This window comes from Tachysurus vachellii, chromosome 18 (genome assembly GCF_030014155.1).
Source record: "Tachysurus vachellii isolate PV-2020 chromosome 18, HZAU_Pvac_v1, whole genome shotgun sequence".
Lineage (NCBI taxonomy): Eukaryota > Metazoa > Chordata > Actinopteri > Siluriformes > Bagridae > Tachysurus > Tachysurus vachellii.
In genome coordinates this window covers 19127305-19147891 of record NC_083477.1, presented here as the reverse complement: position 1 = coordinate 19147891, position 20587 = coordinate 19127305, and the positions used below count along the sequence as shown (strand labels likewise).

Here is a 20587-nt window from a genome sequence, read left to right as displayed (position 1 = left end):
TCACTGTGTGTAACGAGTGCAGTAATACACAGCTGTGTCTTCAGTCTGCATGTTCTGTCCTGTTAATGTCACTGTGCTGCTGGACGTGTCTCTGGAAGCCTGAAACCTGCTTTTCAGTTTCTCACTGTAGTAAGTGTTACCACTACCACATATACCTCCGATCCATTCCAGAGTTTTTCCTGCAGGTTGTCGTATCCAGTATGTACAGTAGCTGCTATCAGTTAATGAATATCCAGACACTTTACAGGTCAGAGTCAGTGACTGACCAGGAGTTAATACTGTGGATCCGGTCTGGATCAGCTCAACACTGTGAACACCTGTTAAAGAAAAGTTATTTTAATGATGTAAAAGCAAAAAGCTTTAAGGAACCAAAACTGTATTACATGTCAAATGTAAAAACACTTACAGTGTACGGCTGCCAGCAGCAGCAGCAGTAGGGATGTAGAGATCATGGTGTGTGTTGGAGCAGAAGAAGTAAAAGCTCTTGGTCTTTGTTGCTTAAATCTATAACAGAGAAGGACATTTGCATAGAGACACTCCTTATCTTAGGGTCAACATGGGATGGATTCTTATATATAAATATAAATGAGAAAACCTCCTCATCTTTTAAACATGTCTGTATTTTTTAGAGATATCTATCACTGCAGCTTGAGTTTATGTTTGAACCAATAAGAAGCTTAAGGCAGGTGTTAATGAGTAAGTTTATACACTATCAGGTGTTTTCAGGTGAATTTATAATAAGAAAACTTACAGAATTTTATATTCATCTAAGAACAGGAAACTTTATTTCTATTCACTTATAATTCTGTTTAATTTAGAACCTTACTTTATAACAGCATTATAAAATACATCTTGTCATGTTACTGAGAAACCTCACAACCACAGGAGGATGTAGTTACATAAATTATAGTGTTTTTATTTGTCCAACCTGTGTTTAACAACCCAAATAACTAATCACATATTATTGAAAGAGTGAAAAAGAAGAGAAAATGTAGATATTTGTCTGATAATGACTGATACTGAATGAGTCTCATACAGAATGCAGTTTGTGGATTCACTTTTTTTCACTTTATTTGTTGAGCTCTGCTGCCTCCTTCAGTTGTTTCAGTTATTGAACCTCAGACTATGAGAACAGACTGTGTGTTAAACACAACACACTGCTGGAAACATGCTGTATTATTCCTGAATCCACTCATTAAACACTGATTCCAACTGCTGGTTAAAAATCCTGTAAAATGAAGGGATTAATAATGGTTCAGAATGAAGACTCTTTCAATAATCTTTTCTTTTTTATTTAAAAATGACTTTGTGTGACTGTGTTTTAAAATGCTGCAAACGATTCTGACTTCATTCTAGTGGAAGAAAGTGAAAGTGTGACTGAGATGATTTATTAGTTACACTGAGAGGATGTCTGTAACATGTCTCATAAGGTTTTTGTAAGAGGAATCCACTATTCTGTCTCACTGTGTGTAACGAGCGCAGTAATACACAGCTGTGTCTTCAGTCTGCATGTTCTGTCCTCCAATTGTTATTGTGTTAGTAGACGTGTCTCTGGAGATGCTGAACTTATTTTTCAGTTTCTCACTGTAAGCTGTACCCCCAGCACTATCGATGTATCCAATCCACTCCAGAGCTTTTCCTGTAGGTTGTCGAATCCAAGCTGTATGATAGCTCGTAACTAAATATGAAACCTTGCACTGGATGGAGAGACTCTGGCCTGGCTGGACTGTCATGGAAGCAGGCTGAGTCAGTTCCTCACCATGCACATCTGTGGAGGAAAACACATGGTGATATCTCACACAATATATGCTGCACCTTTATTCTTCATCTAGTAAATGAATGAATTTGATAAAGCACTCACAAGAAGCAGCTGCCAGCAGGAGCAGTAGAGATGTAGAGAACATGGTGTGTGTTGTTTGGACTGGAGTCTTCTCTGTTCTCCAAAGTTTAACACACACCATCACATCATATAAATAGAGTGAGATCCATCTCTGACACTTGGATTTGTTTATCTGCTGATGATGGGAGGAGAATGTATCTGAAATGTATTTAAATCATGAGGAGGAGATTCATCTGATGGAGGATGTGTTGGTTTATAAACTCAACTCTTTCTCTTTGGAGTTGTAAACATGTTTTCTAACAATGTTCATGCTATAATTGATTCATAATTGATTTTCATCATTCAACTGCCACCATGAACATAAAGAATGACTGGAGTTTTTCTTTCTTAACTGTGTGTATTTACAAATGATAAGTAGTTCATGCTAAAAAGTGTGTTATACAAGATATAAAACACTTGTGGGTGTGATGTAATACAGTCATGTTAAATAGAAAGTACACACAACTGAACTCTATGGTCATTCAAATTATTTAAAAATTACCTTATAACACTTTCCAGATTGATGGACAGATTCTCTAAGATAACTGCTGATGCTTCATTTTTGTTAAATATATAATGAATGTAAAATGTTATGTGTTCTTGTTCATCTGAGGTTTTATTATCTAATTTCAAGACCTGCTAAAGTCTAGATAATTTTTTATTATGTCTTAATAGTAAACCCAGAATTCAAGAGGGTGCACTTTCTTGAATTAAATTAATAATCTTTCATCAGTATAAATGTCCAGACAATGTTCAGAACAGTCCAGTAAAAGTCAGCAAGTGGTAAACTTGTAAGTCAGAGACACTGTAAACATTTTGGTTCTTTCACTTCCATGAATCTGAAAATGTGGGTTTGTCATGTGTCTATAGTAAGTCTATAGCCACGTTCACACTGCAAGTCTTAATGCTCAATTCGGATATTTTGCTCAGATCTGATTTTTTTGTTTGTCTGTTCACATTACCTTTTAAAATGTGGCCTATATCAGATACCAGTGTGAACTGTTTGCTGTTTCGAACTGACCCGCCTGTGCAAACGAACAATAACAATGACGTCACACGGAGCACGCCGTTGCGCTAAAGTTGGCGAAGTTATGGAGGAAGTAAGAATTTTCGCTTTTCTTTCTAAATGTTTGTGTAATGGCAGCACAGAGACGCAGTGTTTTGAAAATTTTCGGATGTCGAGGGCAACTTTTGATTATTTGATCCCTTTTGTAGGCGTTGTCACGTTTGTGTGCGTACTCACCGGCGAATAATTGTGACGAATGTCTATGTAGATTGAAGTAAAAGTCCCATCAAATCCGAATTGGTTGTTCACACTGCGGCCACATTGGAAAAAATCAGATTTCGGTCTGATTCAGGACCACATATGGAAGTGGTCTGAATCTGATTTGAAAAAATCAGATCTGGGCTAGATGTGAGTGTTCACACTACTCCTGAAGAAGTCTGACCTGGTCACTTGACCCCAAAAAAATCAGATTTGGGCCACTTTTACCTGCAGTGTGAACGGGGCTTTAGTTTTTGTACTGATGTCTAAGGGGAAGTATCACTGTGTGTGACGGGCGCAGTAATAAACTGCAGTGTCTTCTGTCCTCATGTTGTTCATCTGCAGATACACCTGCTTCTTACTGTTGTCTCTGGAGATGGTGAAGCGGCCCTTAACAGCGCTGGAGTAATATATGCTAGTAACGTCGATGGTTGCAACCCATTCCAGCCCTTTTCCAGGCGCCTGTCTGATCCAAGCCATCCAGTAGCCACTAATGTCTAATCCAGAGGCTGTGCAGGTCAGTTTATGAGACTGATCAGGCTTGATGATCACTGGATCAGACTCGATCAGTGTCTGACTGCAGGAATCTGAAATAGAAGAATATTGAAAGGTAAAAATTAACATTAACAAAAGAATAAAAAATATATATATACTGTATATATTTTAATAATGTAAAAAAATAATACTAACATTGAATGAAGATTACTAGAGTAAAGTAACTCAAAACTCTGTCTAGTCCCATCTCAAAGAATTAAAATGATTCCTGCTGCTGTAAATGAACACAAACTGCTGCTATGTTGTTGGGCTGAATGTTTCAGCATAAATGGTTCAAACACAGGATTTGGTTTGCATGACACACCCACTAGAGATATAAAAACATCATGTGTTTCAGACAAAACATTGCTGTGTTGAGTGCAGCTCTGCAGCTGTTAATCACACTCACACCCCGTTTCATCTCCATATCAATTTAATGTGGAAAATAATTCAGCTGTTTGTTATTATTAATAATGACATGAATGTGTTGTGATGTAATTAACACTTTCCTGAACTACACTGAACATTATAATCAAATCATGTAACCGAACATGACGTTCATTCTGGTATAGGCTGAAACCCTCTAGAGGCTTTATGTGACGAATGCAGAGAGAAAGAGCTGAGAAGATTCTAGATCAGGTGTTTTTAAATCCTAAAGATTTGTAATCTCTAGTGAGCAGAAGAGAAAGCTGAAATCTAATATAACAACAGCTAGATGTTGAAACTATTCTTTATTCTTCTTCTTCTTTCTTAATCAAAAGTATAAAATAATCTGCTTCAAGAAATGGAATCAGGAGTGAAGCAGGTGACTCGTCTTCTCTAAATTGCCCCTCGGTGTGAATGAGTGTGTGAATGTGTAACATGACCAGAATGTACGCTCAGTGTTCCTGGGATGGACTCTGGAGCCTGCACTCTGACCCAATAAAACACTTCCTAATGATGACCGAGTGACTGAATACATTACCCTGATTATTGTCTGGTGATACTGAATGATTATATGATTAGTTACAGTATATATATCCTTACACCTCTAATTCCAGTAGTTTTGTTCTCTATTAATAAGAGCACAGACATTTGTTCTCTTCTGGACTCCTGAACACATAAAACCTGCAGACGCAGACGGGGAAAATGAGCTGCAGTTTATTTACAGAGTCATTTAAAGAACCGGAATATGAACATGTCTGAATCTGAACTTGGGGTGAGCAAGAGGATGTTTTTGTATTATAACAGGGTGAATTTGCATAAACACACCAGCTGTTAGATTTCATAGTTTCATGAATCCATCTTGAAAACAAGCAGCTGCTGTCCCCTACAGGTGATTTTTAATTCCAGGAGTTTGTAGTAGTGATGCTGCAGTAAACATCGACCTGTAATGAACCATCGACCTGTAGTGTTCCTGCAGCTGGCATCACAATCAGGAGGAATAAAAGCATGAATAGTACAGTATATAGTCCCAACTAGTCATCATAATAAAAGCTCTTGGTCTATGTTGCTTAAATCTTTAACAGAGAAGGAGATTTGCATAGAGACACTCCTTATCTTAGGGTCAACATGTGATAGATTCCTCTAAATGTGAAAACCTCCTAATCTCATGAACATCTCTGAACTGTGATTATAAATCTATAATATTAGGAACATTAAAAGATGTTCTCAGGTGAATTTATGTGAAGTGAACACACTCTTCATATCAGCATATTCAGTAAGGAGTAAAACACATGTGTGTGTTGTTATAGGACAATAATCAAGGACCAGGTGGTGTGATGTCAGGAATTGTAGAGGTGGTGGATGCAGGTGCTGATAATTTATTGTATAAAGTACAAACAAAACCCATGAAATTGTGTAATTCTGCACCCTTTGGCTCTACTGTGACATGAAGTTACTGCTACAAACAAGAAGATAATAATTTTCTAATAATCAATGGCACTGATTACTATGATCACTTTTCCTCTTATACAACAGCAGTTTGTGAACGGTGACAATTTATTTATTAATTAAAGAAGAATATGGTGAACTCTTTTTACGTTTATAGTTACAGTTAATGTTATGGAACTTTTATGAAATGTATGTATTTAATAATCACTAATTAAAGTCTGACATTTTTCTTTAAATGTTATTTATTTCCCTCATGGTTCCTCTGTAAGAATATGACTATAAGAGACAGTCTCAGTGTTCATTGTGTCAGAAATACATAGAAATTGTGGAGTATCTAGATCTGACTGAGGATATGAGAATATGTTGTACTTTAAAGAAACCTACAATGTTACAGTATATTTGTTGTGCTGTAGCGCCACCTGCAGATCTTGTGAAAATGTACCGTATATTGAAAGCTCTTTTCTCTTTGACCACATCTTGGGGAGGATTTTGGACGGTTGATTAACATGTTTGTACCACTGTGGTGTTTAGCACAGTAATAAACAGCAGAATCCTGGGCACCCAAACCAGTCAGCTGCAGATACACCATGTTTTTGGAGTTGTCTCTGGTCATTTCCAAATGTCCCGCAATGTCTTTGCCGTATAGTGTTTTACTGGCATCATGCCAGATAACCCCAATCCATTCTAGAGCTTTTCCAGCTTGTCTGATCCAAATGATGTAACAGAGAGGAACAGCAACTAATCCTTCAACCTACATTATCATAAGTTCTTGTTAGTGATATGATTATTACAGTGTTTATCATGTGCAGAAACATTAAAAAAATTGTATTATTGTTTAAAATCTATATTAATTTTTTTTTTTTTAAATTAACAAACTTCAATCTGGGGGGCATGGTGGCTTAGTGGTTAGCGCGTTCGCCTCACACCTCCAGGGTCGGGGTTCGATTCCCGCCTCCACCTTGTGTGTGTGGAGTTTGCATGTTCTCCCCGTGCCTCGGGGGTTTCCTCCGGGTACTCCGGTTTCCTCCCCCGGTCCAAAGACATGCATGGTAGGTTGATTGGCATCTCTGGAAAATTGTCCCTAGTGTGTGATTGCGTGAGTGAATGAGAGTGTGTGTGTGCCCTGCGATGGGTTGGCACTCCGTCCAGGGTGTATCCTGCCTTGATGCCCAATCACGCCTGAGATAGGCACAGGCTCCCCGTGACCCGAGGTAGTTCGGATAAGCGGTAGAAGATGAATGAATGAATAAACTTCAATCTGTTTGTTCATATTTGTGGATTATTTACTTACTTACTTACTTATTTTATATTTTCTAAGACTCGGATAGATCTGTGACACTCACAAAATAAGTTTTATTATTTTTGTTCCTTTCCTTCTATTGCAATTGTATTTGGTTTTATTATTTATATAATAGAATACTAATGAGAGATTATGGGATAAAAACACTATGACGTACTTCATCAATTGGACACAGGGTGGCAGTAACCACGAACAGTGTTACACTGGGACAATTAGCGGTGCAGAGCAAGATGAGCTCATAATCCGTGTTACTGGAGAATGAGCAACAGTTGTCCTGCGTCGCTGATTTCTCAGGAATATTTCTGATATTTTCAGGTTAGTTACACACCTTTTATGTGACTACAGATGTTTATCGGCTAATATGAATCTCCAGTGATGTGTATTCTGTAAGCTAAAAGTATGTCATGTGTAAGCAGTTAAAGTTTAACAATACGCAGTGGCGAAAATGGTGGCCGACGTCCGCATATTGTTTATCTTGGTTGTTCCTTATGGTTTTGGGGCATTTGTGGGTTATTTCAGTGTGTGTGGAAAACAGCTATGTGTGTAGTGCAATGTTAAAAGTGTAAAAAGGTAAATGTGAATGCACAACAGAAGACCAGTTACGACTGCGGCCTTGTTTATGGGGGCGCGCATGTTAATGTTATAATGATACAGATTCAGTTAATAGAACTGAGCGCCAAGTTATGCAACAGATACAGTATGTGTATTATTGAAGTTTGGGTTCTAATACAGTAAATGTAATACAGTTTAACTGCAAATGGAATTTATTCTGTTGTATAAAGTGAACACGTATAAAATGGAGTTATTACAAAAATACTCTTTTGGATAAAAGAACAAAGATGTAAGGTGTTTAAAGGGAAAATGCCTGTTTTTGGTTTCATACAAATGTTTGAGTTGTAAAATATGTGAGGATGCATTTATGTGAAAACAGACCTTTTGAAGAATATAAGGCAATTGTTATCCAAATGTGGATATAACCTGTGCTTCAATACAAAGCAGACAAAAATAACAGAAAATGATTCATGATTGCAGATGCAAAGTTAAAATGAAGTTGAAAATAAATATAATCCGTGTTACTGGAGAATGAGCAACAGTTGTCCTGAGTCGCTGATTTCTCAGGAATATTTCTGATATTTTCAGTTTCAGGATTATATATATATCTGCCAGTGGGGACCTAGCCAGGACCCGCTATAGATCAGTGTTGTGTCTTGTATGTTGTTATTGTGAACACTGAATGAGGAGTTTTTGTACAGGAATGTTGTTTATTCGTCTCACTGTGGATCACGAGCGCAGTAATACACAGCTGTGTCTTCAGTCTGCATGTTCTGTCCTGTTAATGTCACTGTGCTGCTGGACGTGTCTCTGGAAACCTGAAACCTGCTTTTCAGTTTCTCACTGTAGTAAGTGTTACCATTATAACCCATAAGTGTGACCCACTCCAGAGCTTTTCCTGCAGGTTGTCGAATCCAAGCTGTACCATAGCTCGTAACTGAATATGAAACCTTGCACTGGATGGAGAGACTCTGGCCTGGCTGGACTGTCATGGAAGCAGGCTGAGTCAGTTCCTCACCATGCACATCTGTGGAGGAAAACACATGGTGATATCTCACACAATATATGCTGCACCTTTATTCTTCATCTAGTAAATGAATGAATTTGATAAAGCACTCACAAGAAGCAGCTGCCAGCAGGAGCAGTAGAGATGTAGAGAACATGGTGTGTGTTGTTTGGACTGGAGTCTTCTCTGTTCTCCAAAGTTTAACAGACACCATCACATCATATAAATAGAGTGAGATCCAGCTCTGACACTTGGATTTGTTTATCTGCTGATGATGGGAGGAGATTGTATCTGAAATGTATTTATATCATGAGGAGGAGATTCATCTGATCTGAATTCATAATGGAACAGCAGCCTTTTTATCAAATACTGTCATTTTCCCAAACCAGAAATCTTAAAGACTCAATGAAGCAAACAAGGAACACAAATTAATTTTAGCATAATAATTATTATGTATGCTTGAGGATCCTTTTGAACATTGATACGTACTAGATCTAAATCAATCAAATGTTTAATCAGGCTTTTGTTTGTATAAAATTAGACATTCATTCGTTTCACTCGATCGACTCCACTTGAATTTTCCATGAAATCAGGTTTTCCATAATAAAGAGCCTTATTTACTGATCAACACTAAACAGGTCACCACAGACATTTTATGTCACTGAGTTTAATCTGAGTGTCATGATGCTGGATGCAGTCAGAGCAGAATGTGAAAAGAGAGATTGTCTAAATGTGCAGATGGAAACAGATGGAGATGGTTGAGTTTGTACAGACTGCCCTCTAGTGGCAAAAAGACCTGGTGTCAGATGATACACACCTAAAATGAGAAAATGTTTCAAATGTCCTGGCTGTCAATTAAAAAAACTTTCACATGGACCAGCAATGAAAATAAAGTAAGTAGGAATTCAGTAATGGATCATTTTTATCAGCGTGGTTTAAAAGAGAAAACACTCAGATACAGTATCAGCAGTAACATAGTAAATCATTTGGTTTAAATAATCAGTTAATTGGGAAATCAATATTAGTCTCAATTATTATGGCACTGAGCTCTTTTTCTAGTTTGTAAACATCTACTTCCATATTTCTCAAACTGTCAATTCAACTCAATTAATTTATGTAATGCATTTAACAATGGACTTTGTCTCAAAGCAGCTTTACACAAGTACAGAAACATAAAATAAAAATTTTAAAGTTTACATTTTAGCTAATTCTGGTTTTCCAATGATCAATTTTTGTGTTTGTTTTTTTCCTTTTAATTTGTACATTACCAAAAAATAAGTAATCAGATTATACAATGCTTAAATTTAACATTTAATTGCATGGGATTCTTATTAATTATTAGATTTAGATTGAGGAGTTTTTGGATGGTTTTTGTTCATTCAGGATGAAGAGTTAAAGCCTGATTGCTGAGTGTGAATGGATGTTGTTCTTTATAATAAATGTCTTTTGCAGACACATTTCATTTCAACTAGTTATAAAAAGAGACTATTATTCCTAAGTAAACTTTTATTTATTTATTTATTTATTTATTTATTTATTTTTATTAATGCCAGTGTTGGTGTCTGTGTTGAAATATTTGTAATTATTTACTCAGTAAAATGTAGTTGTTGTTTAATTAAAGAAGTGAATTGTGATGAGGTTTTTGTGCAGCACTGCAGCTTGTTGTGTCACTGTGTGGTCTTCGAGCGCAGTAATACACAACTGTGTCTTCAGTCTGCATGTTCTGTCCCCGTAAGGTCACGGAGTTACTGGAAGTGTCTCGAGAGACCACAAACTTGTCTTTAAGTGAATCTTTCTTATCAATACCCCCATTATAATAAATGATGTTGATCCATTCTAAAGATTTTCCTGCAGGTTGTCGAATCCAAGCTGTTCCAAGGTGGCTGCTGCTATCAGTGATAGAAGCTCCAGACACTTTACAGGTGATGGTTAAAGTCTCTCCTGGCTTTATAAGCAGTGAGTCTGGCTGGATGAGCTCAGTAGCACAGAACACATCTGTAAAAAGAGAAAAAGAAAAGGTGGACATGTCGAACTGAAAGGATCAGATGAAATAATAAAGCTTCAATCCAAACACTCACAGGGGGCGAGAGCCAGCAGCAGCAGTGGAGCTGAAGCAAACATGTTTGTGTTGAAGGAAGACTAATGAGAAGTGTTTCCTCTCTAGATCAGAACGCTGCTAATATTACAAGAGGAGATGCAGATTTGCATAAACATTACAGAGAGGCTGTGTTGAGTGCAGCTCTGCAGCTGTTAATCACACTCACACCCCGTTTCATCTCCATATCAATTTAATGTGGGAAATAATTCAGCTGTTTGTTATTATTAATAAAGATATGAACGTGTTGTGATGTAATTAATGCTTCCTGTGATGGTCAGATTGAAAACTGATCTATTTCCAGTTCCCACAAATTAATCTGAATCTCCACCATAATCCATGAAAATGATAATAATTAGATAAACGATCCTTTATGTCGTTATCAGTCGTGTGTAGGCTGCACTCTAGAGAATTACATTAACACAGAAATGATTCTCATGTCTACAAAGTTCCTTTTTTTCTGTTTTGGTGAGCAAGAGGCTGTTTTTTGTTTTTTTCTTAACAAAGTGAATTTGCATAAACACACTTCAGCTGTTAGATTTCATAGTTTCATGAATCCTTCTAGAAAAAAAGCAGCTGCTGCCCCCTACAGATGCAGATACAGAAGTTGAAAATGTTCTGGCTGCCAGAAAAATAAATAATTAAATAACAATACATTTTCAAATGGACTAGCGGAAATAAAGAAAGTATGAATTCAGAAATGGAGAAATTTTTATCAGCATGGTTTAAAAGAGAGAAAACACTCAGATACAGTATCAGCAGTAACATAGTAAATCATTTGGTTTAATTAATCAATTAATTGGGAAATCAATATTTGTCTCAATGATTATTTACAAATGAACATCTACTTCCTCAGTTCTCAATCTATCAATTCAATTCAATTGAAATCAAAAAATTTATTTGTTTAGCACATTTAACAATGTACATTGTCTCAAAGCAGCTTTACAAAAGAACAGAATCATATATATATATATATATATATATATATATTTTAAGTTTAACTTTAGTAACATTTTGAGGAAACCTTGAGAGGATCCAGGCTCAGTTTGGAACCTCATCCTCATTTGGGTGACACAGGACAGTAAATAATGTAAATGTAAAAATATCCTTTCTACAACATTTTGTAGTCAGTTTGTCACAATGTGAAATATAGTCAATAAATATTAGATATATTCAGGGAATTAAATAAATATTATATCAGTATAAATGTCCAGACACTGTGATCTTGTCATGTGTCTATAGTAAGTCTGTGTTTTTGTACTGATGTCTAAGGGGAAGTATCACTGTGTGTCACGGGCGCAGTAATAAACTGCAGTGTCTTCTGTCCTCATGCTGTTCATCTGCAGATACACCTGCTTCTTACTGTCGTCTCTGGAGATGGTGAAGCGGCCCTTAACAGCACTGGAGTAATATATGCTACTACTGTAGATGCTTGCAAGCCATTCCAGCCCTTTTCCAGGTGCCTGTCTGATCCAAGCCATCCGGTAGTCACCGAAGGTAAATCCAGATGCTGTGCAGGTCAGTTTATGAGACTGATCAGGTTTGATGGTCACTGGATCAGACTCGATCAGTGTCTGACTGCAGGAATCTGAAATAGAAGAATAATCAAAGGTAGGAATTAACATTAAAAATAGAACAAAACAAAATAGTTTTTAAATAATGTAATAAATAATACTAACATTGAATGAAGATTACTAGAGTAAAGTAACTCAAAACTCTGTCTAGTCCCATCTCAAAGAATTAAAATGATTCCTGCTGCTGTAAATGAACACAAACTGCTGCTATGTTGTTGGGCTGAATGTTTCAACATAAATGGTTCAAACACAGGATTTGGTTTGCATGACACACCCACTAGAGATATAAAAACATCATGTGTTTCAGACAAAACATTGCTGTGTTGAGTGCAGCTCTGCAGCTGTTAATCACACTCACACCCCGTTTCATCTCCATATCAATTTAATGTGGAAAATAATTCAGCTGTTTGTTATTATTAATAATGATATGAATGTGTTGTGTTGTAATTAACACTTTCCTGAACTACACTGAACATTATAATCAAACTGTGTAACCGAACATGACATTCATTCTGGTATAGGCTGAAACCCTCTACAGGCTTTATCTGATGAATCCAGAGAGAAAGAGATGAGAAGATTCTAGATCAGGTGTTTTTAAATCCTAAAGATTTGTAATCTCTAGTGAGCAGAAGAGAAAGCTGAAATCTAATATCACAACAGCTAGATGTTGAAACTATTCTTTCTTCTTCTTCTTCTTTCTTAATCAAACGTCTAAAATAATCTGCTTCAAGAAATGGAATCAGGAGTAAATAATGTGACTCGTCTTCTGTAAATTGCCCCTCGGTGTGAATGAGTGTGTGAATGTGTAACATGACCAGAATGTATGCTCACTGTTCCTGGGATGGACTCTGGAGCCTGCACTCTGACCCAATAAAACACTTCCTAATGATGACCGAGTGACTGAATACATTACCCTGATTATTGTCTGGTGATACTGAATGATTATGAGATTAGTTACCAGAGATGGGGGACTCGAGTCATATGACTTGACTCGAGTCGGACTTAAGTCGCACATTTGAGACTTGAGACTTGCTTGGCAAATATTAAAAAAAGACTCGACTTGACTTTGACTTGACATTCATGACTTGAGACTTGACTCGGACTTGAGTTAAATGACTCGAAATAACTTGTTTTTTTGTTTTATCTTGTTTTTAAATCTGTTTTTAAACGCACGCAAGAACGTAATCTAACCACGTGACGCAGCAGGCAAGCAGAGGGAGCGCGCGCACTAACTAATAAACTTTAACAGTTGTGACGAAACATGGAAGGCGCTACACCAAAAATAATTAAGTTCAGGTACCGGGATTTTGTGCGAGATGGAGAAGTGAAGAACAGAAGGATGCGACCACACATCGCTCACAATTGAATGAGAAAGTTCTATCAAAGTAAATTTTTTTTGCATGCACAATGTAGTGTAAATGGTTGGGAATGTCAGCTGTTTTGCAATAGCACTTGTAATTGGTCTTCAGTGTTAGGCTTTGAGTGAAAAGCGCATGGATCGTATATGGGGATGCACATATATAAAAATAAAAAAACTTCAGAGTTGCAAGCACAGTCATATTCTTGTCTCGCATGCACACGCACACACATTCAATTTAAAGGGACAGTTCACCCAAAAATAAAAAATAAAAATCTTTCATAATTTTCTCACCCTCATGATGGAAGATATTTTAAGGAATGTTTGTAACTAAACCATTCATGAGCCCCATTCACTTTTACAGTATTCTTTTTTCCCACTATAGAAGTGAATGGGGCTCATAAATGGTTTGGTTACAAACATTCCGCAAAATATCTACATGTGTGTTCATCAAAACAAAGAAATCTATACAGGTTTGTAACATCATGAGGGTGAGAAAATGATATCAGAATTTTCATTTTTAGGTGAACTATCCCTTTAATAAATTACACTCACTTCAATCATCTCTCTCTCTCTCTCTCTCTCTCTCTCTCTCTCTCTCTCTCTCTCTCTCCCCCCCCATAGTTAATTCACCTCAAGGTTTGTGGGATTCAATAATTTACATTTTTTGGTTGACGTGATTGATTGTTGTTGTTATTCTGTTGTTAAAAAGGAAGGATCTAATTTAAGGATGTGTTCATGTCCCGTTAAAGGTGAATGCCTGTACAAAAAATGCCATTTGGTTGCAAAGTAACCATTGTACTTTATTATATATCTACTTTTCCATGGTCTTCTGCCATGTTTGAGGCATATTGAAACTTTTCATGCTTTTATGTTGGCCTTATTTCAATTACATTTACATCTTATTCTTTGTAGTTTTGATTTTTATTCATTTTTAGATTTTTATTGTATTTACAACTCACCTGTATGTGGACACCTTTTAAAAATAAATGCATATAATCATTTTTGTTGCAAATAAAACTCTCATAGTCCATAAATACTGTAGTTATAACTTTGTTTAATATATACATTTAGTTAAATCATCAAACATCTGTATGACTTGCCAGTGACTTGCTTGACTCAAGCTACGACTTGACTTGACTTGCTTGACATAAAGCTATGACTTGACTTGACTTGACTTGACTCTCACAAAAAATGACTCGGACTTGCTTGAGACTTGAAGGTTAAGACTTGAGACTTACTTGTGACTTGCACATGTGTGACTTACTCCCACCTCTGTTAGTTACAGTATATATATCATTACACCTCCAATTCCAGTAGTTTTGTTCTCTATTAATAAGAGCACAGACATTTGTTCTCTTCTGGACTCCTGAACACATAAAACCTGCAGACGCAGAGGGGGAAAATGAGCTGCAGTTTATTTACAGAGTCATTTAAAGAACCGGAATATGAACATGTCTGAATCTGAACTTGGGGTGAGCAAGAGGATGTTTTTGTATTATAACAGGGTGAATTTGCATAAACACACTTCAGCTGTTAGATTTCATAGTTTCATGAATCCTTCTTGAAAACAAGCAGCTGCTGCCCCCTACAGGTGATTTTTAATTCCAGGAGTTTGTAGTAGTGATGCTGCATTAAACATCTGCATTTCAGTTTGATCTCTCGCCAGATTCTGTGCTGCTGAACAGACTCTGTGTTTCTAAATTCAGGAAATGAACCATCGACCTGTAGTGTTCCTGCAGCTGGCATCACAATCAGGAGGAATAAAAGCATGAATAGTACAGTATATAGTCCTAACTAGTCATCACAATCATTGTCCTAGAGCTGATTTACCTCCAGTCAAATACGTAAAGACATCATAATGTAAATGTGATACATAACATGTGGATTATCATTATTATAAATATTAATAACTGCTAGAAGATATTGGAATAATTCAGTTCAATTCAGGTTTATTTGTATAGCGCTTTTTACAATAGACAATGTCTCAAAGCAGCTTTACAGAACATAAACATAGAACAGAAGATAAACATAAGGAGTAGTATAAAGAATTAATATAATAAAAATTAAAAATATATATAGTTCACAGTGTGTATGTACGTATGTATGTATGTATGTATGTATGTATGTATGTATGTATTTATCCCCAATGAGCAAGTGTGAGGAGACTCAGGCAGCAGTGGCAAGTAAAAACTCCCTTAAATTGGTAAAGGAAGAAACCTTGAGAGGAACCAGACTCAAAGGGGAACCCATCCTCATATGGGTGACACTAGATGGTGTGATTACAAATATACAGTTAGACAAGTGTTGTATTGGTGTAGGGATCACATGGAGTTCAGATCTCCTCTTAGTATCACAGAGTCCAACTGGAGCTGGTAGATCTGTAAATGTCTCAGGATTCTCACAGAGTCGGCCTCATCTAGTTGGAAGTCCAAAAACTTCATCGCATGGAAGACGATCGGAGCTGGTACAATGTCTGGGTGTCTCGGCATGGGTAGAAAAAGAGAAGAGCAGTGCAGAGGGATTAACATATCTGCTGTTCATAAAAATGTTCAAGTCTAGTGTAATAGTGCACAACATAATGGGATGTGTTATGTGTATGCCTGACTAAAGAGATGAGTTTTTAATCTACATTTAAACTGGGAAAGTGTGTCTGAGCCCCGAACACTATCAGGAAGACTATTCCAGAGTTTGGGAGCTAAATGAGAAAACGCTCTACCGCCTTTAATAGACTTAGATATTCTGGGAACTACCAGAAGTCCTGAGTTTTTTTATCTCAGAGAGCGTGAAGGATTGTAACGTGTTAGAAGACTAGGTAGATACGTGGGAGCTAAACCGTTAAGAGCCTTGTATGGAAGTAGCAGCAGTTTGTAGTCGATTCTAAACTTAACAGGTTCCTGCAGCTGGAAGGGGATAAAGAGGAAGACCTGAGTGCTGAGTGTGAATAGATGATGTTGTTTATAATAAAGGTCTCTGGGGTGCAGCTTCCTGCTGAGGGAATATTTACAGCTCACAAGGACATGCTTGTTGAAGTAATTTAGTGACACATGTTTTCGTATTGTGTAGGAAACCCTTCCACAATCCCACTAAGGAATGGGTCCTAGTTTGCATGGGTTAGTGTTGAAAACACAAGATTAACTATCAGAGTTGGACTGACCATTAACTCAGGTGTCCTTCGAAGTCCCCTCGGTCTTCTAACAAAGGATCCTCTTCAAGTTCTTCTACCTAATCTATTGTGTGAATCTTTAAATGAAGGAGTCAGACTTTGTCTTTTCAGGGTCCTCACAATGGGAGGCCTTGTTTTTATTAAAAGTAGTGTAATACAAATAAGTGTGTGTAATATATGTAAAGTAAAATAAAAGAAAATTACAAATAAAATCTCCTTCAAATAATCAAACAGTATTAGAATAAGTAAAAGTAATTAAAATGTAAAGATTATAACAAACCAAGAAACACTCTCCAAGTGTAAGCTTGCATTTGTTCTATGATGCACACAGAGTATAACATGCACTGAGTCTGTCTACAATAGAATGCACACACAATGTAATTCAAGACAAGCTTTTATACGTTTCCAAGCCTTTCACCAATATTTAATATTTCAATATCAATTCTTATTGACTTTAAAGCCTACATTCCTTCCCATTCCTCTTTCCCCAAACCGGTAACCCTGTGGTCAGTGACCAGTTGTATTCTTTAAGGTATACATTCCTTTTAAACAGCACAAGCTTGCAATATCATCTTACTAACTAAGTCCCTCCCCCCACGAGTGTTGGGGTTTCCCTTTACGGATTACTGTCAGCGGTATCCTTCTGAGCACTGAAGGTTGACTTTTTCTTAAAAGAGAGCCTCCATATAACATACTCAGCACGTCTTATCTTTTAACACACAAGCAATATTATTGGATACATATTTTGAAAGCAAAGAAAGAAAAAATATACAAAGAAATAAAGAAAACTTAATCACTTTAATATTCTTGATATTGATCCATTCTTCATTTCTGTCTCAGTACAGAATCTGATTCTTTTTTCATCCATTGATTTCTTCATTCCTCAAGCTTTGTATTCTTTATTTTATTCAACAGTTGTTTTATTTCTTCTGCTGCTTTTTCTATTCTCTTCTTTTTTCTTCTTTTTGTCTTTCTCTACTATCTCTAGGTTTTCTGGTATTTGAAGCCTTAATCTCACTTTTGTTTTGTATGGAATATGAGAGCAGGTTTGTGAAGTTGGAAAGCATTGATAAGGTTCATCTAATGAGCATGAAATTAAACATTCATGTCCTTCATCATCCATTCTACCTACCATTCTAACAACATTATGTAAGTTTTTGTACAGCTGTGTTATCTATCACAGAGCTCACTGTAAACTAGAGCAGCCAAGAACATTCTCTTTATACACCACTCTATTTGAATAGGGAGCGTCCATGACCACTATGGAGATGTTCAACCCACAACCACACGCTGCTCACTGGATAGATGAGTGGATGATAAGGTACTATGTAAATCTCTACAACAGAACGTTTCTCTATCAGAAAGGGAACCAAATCGAATCATTTTTAGAAGACACCTCACTCATCTAAGGAACACATTAGGAAACCTAAATGTAGGAATGGTTACGTGGTGATGGTTTATTTCACACAGACGGCTTTCTCCTGCTCCTGTATTGAGAAGGAGTAAAGCTCAGTGACAGAAAGTAAGGAATAAAACACTTGGGGAGGTTTTGTTACAGAAAAATAATCAACAATGAATCAAAGCAGAGTTTCTGTTATCATCACAACATGAAGTCTTTTATTCATCACCATTTACAATTGTTCTTTTTTTATTTATTTATAGTTATGTTTAATCTTGTGTTACGGCCAGAAAAACAAGTTATTTCCTGTTATCGTGTTCATTATTACAGCTAGAAACAGTCCTTCCCTCAACACTTGTCCTGATACTGAGGAAAAAGTACAAACTTTTCTGTCCTGAAGACTTTCTCATGCTGAAAATAAAGTCACAGCTTTAACCCTGATCTAGCTCTGACACTGGAGACTGCTTCCAACAACACGAAATAAACATTCTCTTTACAGAAATCTTCATCGTATCAAACACTGCAGATATTTTATCTTCTAATTAAATGTTCTCAAACAATTTGTACTTCTCCAGAGCCCACAGTGACAGTGGCTGATATTTCTCTATATGTAGCTGTAAGGGGAACATTTTACATATTCATTTGCATATTGTTATGCTGGTCTTCTACAGGTGTCAATAATCACAGTGAAAAATGTTCCTTAGTGTTTAAATTAGTTTGTATTTATTTAACACTGAATCTGTAAGTTACTGATGACTTTCATCCTCTGATTATAAACTGCTTCTATAGTTTTCACTCTGTCACACTATGAAACTTTTCTACTGACTGGATCTCATTACACAGACTCCTGAAAGTGTGTAGGAAAGTCACACTGTTGTGTCTGTTGTGTTATATTTTTACTGGACAAATTCAAAAATGTATTAATTAATCTAGCAGCAGAGTAAATGTACAGACAATGTTTAGAACAGTCCAGTAAAAGTCAGCAACATGTAAGTCAGAGACACTGTAAACATTTTGGTTCTTTCACCTCCATGAATCTCCAAATGTGGGTTTGTCATGTGTCTATAGTAAGTCTGTGTTTTTGTACTAATGTCTAAGGGGAAGTATCACTGTGTGTGACGGGCGCAGTAATAAACTGCTGTGTCTTCTGTCCTCATGTTGTTCATCTGCAGATACACCTGCTTCTTACTGTTGTCTCTGGAGATGGTGAAGCGGCCCTGAACAGCACTGGAGTAATACTTCCTATCACTATCACCCTCAATAGTTGCAACAAATTCCAGCCCTTTTCCAGGCGCCTGTCTGATCCAAGCCATCCAGTAGCTACCAAAGTTAAATCCAGAGGCTGTGCAGGTCAGTTTATGAGACTGATCAGGTTTGATGGTCACTGGATCAGATTCGATCAGTGTCTGACTGCAGGAATCTGAAATAAAAGAATATTCAAAGGTAGGAATTAACATTAAAAATGAATGAATGAAAAATATTTAAATAATGTAAATAATAATACTAACATTGAATGAAGATTGCTAGAGTAAAGTAACTCAAAACTCTGCCTAGTCCCATCTCAAAGAATTAAAATGATTCCTGCTGCTGTAAATGAACACAAACTGCTGCTATGTTGTTGGGCTGAATGTTTCAGCATAAATGGTTCAAACACAGGATTTGGTTTGCATGACACACCCACTAGAGATATAAAAACATCCACAGAGGAACAGACGAGAGCAGAAAAAGCTTCCTGTAAAACTCCGGGTGTGTTTCATGCTGTCAGCTTCATCACTGCTCTTTACTCATTAGATCTCATGTCTTTTTAGTCCATCACTGTGGATCACTGGAACATCCAGAAGAACATTCTGCTCTACTTATTGCACAGAAATATATATATAACACTACCAACTGCATAAGGTGAACACTTTCTAAAAAAAAAACACTTACAAATTTGCAGTCTGTGAATATTATTCTTTGTAAATAATAAGTTCAGCATTTTCCTGTTTACATCAGATCAGCTGTCAGATAGCAGCACTGTTCTTATGCATGTAAAGTCATCGTGATTCCTGAGCACTTACACATTACAGAGGACACATGAAGAATTCAACATTATGAAGTCCAGTAAAAAGAGTGAAATTGTGAAAGGAATCACTATATACAGATTTATCTTATTTTTCCCTACAAATATGTAAAAGTCAATTCCACTGGACAAGGAACAATGATTCAGTGGACTGCAGGACAGTAATCTGGTCATGATCAATCTAAATCATAACTCAATTATAATGTGATGTAGAGATGACAGGGTTTATTCAGTAGATTTAAAACGTACACATTAAAGATGTAATTTTAGTTTAAATTTTAGCACTACAATCTAATCTAATCAACTGACAAACAGTTAGCTGATGTCTTGTCACACTTCTGAGAAACTCAGAAGCAAAATATTAGTTACTTACTATGTACTTACTGTGTAGTTGATCAAATGGTGAAGATTATACAGTCTGGAGCTCTAAGGTCTTGGCTTCATAAGAATGGTGTCTTTATTGTTTATGACTTTAATGTAAATCCCAAGAGAACATGTTCTCATATTTATGACACACTGTCAGTCAT

At 36.6% G+C, this 20587-nt stretch overlaps 4 gene segments (V, D, J or C); all 4 read right to left on the bottom strand.

The window, feature by feature from the left end:
* Positions 1-1904, bottom strand: LOC132860962 (Ig heavy chain V region 914-like). The segment is given in 2 exon segments: positions 1-317; positions 1862-1904. Coding segments are annotated over 2 exon segments (360 nt in total).
* Positions 1905-3074: 1170 nt separating this feature from the next.
* LOC132860782 (Ig heavy chain V region 914-like) lies at positions 3075-3905 on the bottom strand. The segment is given in 3 exon segments: positions 3075-3195; positions 3439-3730; positions 3834-3905. Coding segments are annotated over 3 exon segments (465 nt in total).
* Positions 3906-8120: 4215 nt separating this feature from the next.
* Positions 8121-8685, bottom strand: LOC132860781 (immunoglobulin heavy variable 1-18-like). The segment is given in 2 exon segments: positions 8121-8428; positions 8522-8685. Coding segments are annotated over 2 exon segments (408 nt in total).
* Positions 8686-18540: 9855 nt separating this feature from the next.
* LOC132860780 (immunoglobulin heavy variable 3-7-like) lies at positions 18541-19558 on the bottom strand. The segment is given in 3 exon segments: positions 18541-18612; positions 19123-19418; positions 19507-19558. Coding segments are annotated over 3 exon segments (420 nt in total).
* Between the last annotated feature and the right edge of the window lie 1029 nt (positions 19559-20587).